The following is a 4,392-nucleotide window of genomic DNA, read 5'->3' on the forward strand; positions in this document are numbered from 1 at the left end:
ACCCCCAGTAGGGGGTGTGCAGGAGGCAGCCGATCCATGATTCTCTCATCATTGCTGGTTTCCATCTTCCCTCTCCCTTCCTCTTTGAAATCTATACAGATATATATTAAAAATAAAATAAAATAATAAAATAAAATAGACTGGTGATGGTTGCCCGCCTCTGAGAACACAACAGAAACCATTGAATTGCATTGACTCTATTGATCCTAAGCTCCTGGAGCAGAGGACTCTGCCTTTTAAAAAATATATATATTTTTTAATAATTTCAGAGAGGAAGTGAGAGGGAGAGGGAGAGAGAGAGAAACATCAATGATGAGAGAGAATCATGGATTGGCCGCCTCCTGCACATCCCACACTGGGGATTGAGCTCGGCCCACACCAGCACGTGCCCTGACCGGGAATCAAACCCCGACCTCCTGGTTCCTAGATTGAGACCCAACCACTGAGCCACACCGGCCGGGCTCCTGCTGCTTCTATGGGAAAGCAAATGCCAGCGTCCTTTGTGTGGCTCCAATATGAGTTCCTCTGGTTCGTTTCCAGCCCCCGAAGCCGACGCCGCGGGACCAGGAGACGGAGGAGGAGCAGCAGTTCAGGGCCCTGTTTGAACGCATCGCTGGGGAGGTGAGTTGTGGCTATGGCTGCCCAGGCCTGGGTGTCTGTGATGCCCCCAACCCAGGGATACAGCAACAGGGACGTTTGTCACCTCTACTTCCCAGAGTATGCCCAGGAGTGAAATCCCAGGCCTAGTGGGGCACAGTGAGACCAGCCCTGGTCCCCGAGAGCCCCGCAGATGGCCTCCCCACCCACCGCCCCTCCTGCACCACCGGCCATGGTTCACTTTAACACTTATCTGCATGTTGTCCCTTCGCACCAGGGCTCTGCCTGGGGCCCGGGGGGAAGAAGAGGGCCTGTCCCTTTGCCCTTTGACCCCATTCCCACCCTCTGTCACCCTCTGTACTTGTTGGGGGCCCTGGGGTGTCCCTGTCCCTGTCCCGGTCTCCTGATTGAAACAGTGTCCCCCCACCCCCGTGTGGACATTTCAAAGCTTGGGGTGCTGCTGCTGTGCAGGGCAGGGGGCTCCGGCCACACGTCCCCAGCATAAGCGGCCATGGGAGCCTAGCTCAGGGCCCGGGAAGCACCCAGCCTGGCCCAGTTCCCTCCGGCTTTCCGGGTTGGGTCGCAGCCCCGAGAAGTGAGCGGCCGCAGGGGCGGGGGAGGCACGCCTGGGCCTGTGAGGGTCCCGCACCCGTCTGTCCCTTGAAAAAAAAAGGTTTTTTTGTTGTTTTTTAATATATTTCTATTGATTTCAGAGAGGAAGGGAGAGGGAGAGAGAGAGAGAAACATCAATGATGAGAGAGAATCGTGGATCGGCTGCCTCCTGCACGCCCCCTCCTGGGGATGGAGCCCATCACCCAGGCATGTGCCCTTGACCAGGATCGAACCCGGGACCCTTCAGTCTCCAGGCCGACGCTCTATCCCCTGAGCCACACCAGCCGGGGCGATGAGAAAAGTCCGTATTGGTAACACTTTCCTTCTGATTCTTAAACCTAGAATCAATGGCTGAAAGGATAGTTCCATTTTGAAGGCTTTTTCCATCTTTTGCAAATGTTCCTCCCGCAAGGCCATGTCTACCTCTCCCAGCAGCCTCCTCAGAGGGGGAACACATCACCCCGGCCCCGGCCCCAGAGCTGACCCCGCGGCCGGGCTCCGGGAGACCTGAGTCCTGCTCCCTGTGTGATTTCAGAAAAGGGCATTCGATTCGAGAAGCTGAGCCTGATTTCCTGTAAGAACATCATTTCTCTAATGGACGTATCCTCCCCAGCACACGGGCAGGAGTAGATGCTAAGCTCCCTGTACGGGGCAGACCTTTCTAGAAGGTGGCCCGTACTTGCAGGGCTGTCTTTTTTCTTTTTTAAAAAAAATATTTTCATTGATTTCAGAGAGGAAGGGAGAGGGAACGAGAGATAGAAACCACCTCCCTCGAAGCCGAGAATCTGTGTCCCCCAGGTCACCCACTCCAGGCCACTGCCCCTCCCCACTGTAGCCCCAGGCGGGAGGTCCCCCGAGGAGCCCCAGGGGAAACACACTCGTGTTTTCCTTCACGCGCTCGGCACAGACCAGTGGCAACGGGAAGCTGGAGTTCGATGAATTCAAAGTGTTCTGGGAGAAACTGAAGACGTGGACGGTATGTACCCTGGGGCGCGTGTGGCCTCTGGTTGCCCTGCAAACCCATAGCAGAGGGGCCTCTATATTTTTAATATATTTTTATGGTTTCAGAGAGGAAGGGAGAGGGAGAGGGAGAGAAACATCAATGGTGAGAGAGAATCATGGATCGGCTGCCTCCTGCACGCCCTGCACTGGGGATGGAGCCCACAACCCGGGCATGTGCCCTGACCGGGAATCAAACCCTGACCTCCTGGTTCACAGGTCGGCACTCACCCACTGAGCCACGCCGGCCAGGTCAGAGGGGGTTTTAAAAGGCCGGATGCAGCTGGCCGGGGGTTTGTGCTCAGAGGGCAAAGGCAGGGACCCAGGATGGGACCCCAGCACTTGCTTCCGGGGTTAAAGCAGCAGCTCAGTGCAGCTGCCCAAATGACAAGGGAGAAGCAGGGCCGCCTTCCTCTGGAGGCCCCCCAGCCGCTGCCTCCTGCTCTTGTAAGGAATCGCCCTTCCCGGCCCCGTTAGTGCCATCGAAGGCGCCGTCGGGGGCTCTGTGGTCCTCACGGCCTGTGTCCCCCCCTCTCAGAACCTTTTCCTTCGGTTCGATGCTGACAAGTCCGGCACCATGTCCTCCTATGAGCTGCGGACCGCGCTGAGAGCCGCAGGTGAGGGAGGGCCTGGCGTGTGGGTGCGGGCTGAGGGGGGGCTGGTGGAGGGGGTCAGCAGCCCCCTCAGCTGCCAGCCCTCGGACTCAGCGCGTCTCCTGCCCGCCCGTCCCCCAGGCTTCCAGCTGAGCCGCCACCTCCTGCAGCTGGTGGTGCTCCGCTACGCCGACCAGGACCTGCAGCTGGGCTTCGATGACTTCCTCAACTGCCTGGTCCGGCTGGAGAACGCCAGCCGTGAGTGTCATGTCCCCCGCGTGTCCTCCTCCCGGGACCAGGGGCAGACAGCCTGCCGAAAAGTGGGGCCAAGACCGGGACCTCCTGGTTCATGGGTCAACGCTCAGCCACCGAGCCAGGCCGGCCGGCCTTCTGTCGTATTTCTCGAGGTCCCAGGTGGCTGTTGGGGCAGCCGGGGCGACCGGCTGGACCACGGGGACGAAGAGGGAAACAGGCAGAGAGCACAGCCACTCTCTTGGGTGCTTGGGAGACGTAGTGCCCGGCTCCTCCCCCGCCTGGGAGCACCCACAGGGCTCCCCTCTGATAAGGGACTCAGGCTTTCAAAACTCACGCAAAACCCCTTGTGCCTGCGCTTTCACCCTGGGGGGGGGGGGCAATGGGTTGCCAGGGGTCTTGGCCCCCAAACAGCTAGGATCAGGGGATGTTTGGGGCCCAGGAGCCAGCTGGATATTGTCGATGACAACACGTGCCACCCGGGGCGGAGGCCAGAGTCACCTGAATCCAGGAGGCGTCCTCTAACCCCTTAAGAGAAAGAAATCCCATCAGGGGGAGTCAGGCCTGTGTAATACCCGTGCTCACCGCCAGGGGGAGCAGCTCCCTTGCAGGCTTGGGGGTAGGGGCGGTGCACTCAGCCTGTTGAAGGACCCGACCCCGCAAGGATGCCTTTCTCCGGTCTCTCTCCCATCAGGCGTGTTCCAGGCTCTCAGCACGAAGAACAAGGAGTTCATTCATCTCAACATAAACGAGGTAAGGCCCCGCCAGGCCTCCCGCTCAGGGACCCAGCCAGGGCCGGGCCCACGGTCCACACGCTCCATCAACGTGTGCATGATGGCCTGCGAGGGTTCAGCGTTTAGCTTTGGGGCAAAACAGCAACGCACATGGCTACTCTGTGTAGGTCCCGTGCACTTAGCAGTCCATAGGATTGTTGCAACAGCCCTCCGAGCTACGGGCGAATAGCCTACCCATTTTGCAGAAGTGGAAACTGAGGCATAAGAGAGAGAGATTCGTCCCCCTGAACAGAGCGAGCTAGCAAGCCCCGCCTTCTTCTCCTTCTCTTCCTCCGGCCACGTGGGCTCCTCAGCCTGCCTTCCAGGCTCCTACTTGCTCACGGCCGACTTGCTCATGTCATCCCAGGGGTCTCGTGGTTCCTGGCGTGTGAGTGTGTGTGAGTGTGTGTGTGTGTGTGTGTCTGCGTGCGCACGTAGGAAGGTATGTGCACGTGCAAACTCCTCGAAAACCCTGAGAATGGACAACTTGTACGAGTGACATGGGCTGATGACAGCACAAATGATGGAGGGAGGGGCATGAAGGGGGTCCGAGGCTTGGAAGAGGC

At 58.8% G+C, this 4,392-nt stretch overlaps 1 protein-coding gene across 1 annotated transcript in view; it reads left to right on the top strand.

The window, feature by feature from the left end:
- The window catches only part of CAPN9 (calpain 9), an 18,303-nt gene extending 14,287 nt beyond the window's left edge, over positions 1-4,016 (top strand). Inside the window, 6 exon segments of the mRNA XM_015560004.1 lie at positions 521-628; positions 1,715-1,809; positions 2,117-2,185; positions 2,747-2,825; positions 2,943-3,059; positions 3,748-4,016. Coding sequence (XP_015415490.1) covers positions 521-628; positions 1,715-1,809; positions 2,117-2,185; positions 2,747-2,825; positions 2,943-3,059; positions 3,748-4,016 — 737 coding nt within the window.
- Positions 4,017-4,392: the final 376 nt, after the last annotated feature.

The sequence above is a fragment of the Myotis davidii genome, unplaced genomic scaffold (assembly GCF_000327345.1).
Source record: "Myotis davidii unplaced genomic scaffold, ASM32734v1 scaffold875, whole genome shotgun sequence".
NCBI classification, from domain to species: domain Eukaryota; kingdom Metazoa; phylum Chordata; class Mammalia; order Chiroptera; family Vespertilionidae; genus Myotis; species Myotis davidii.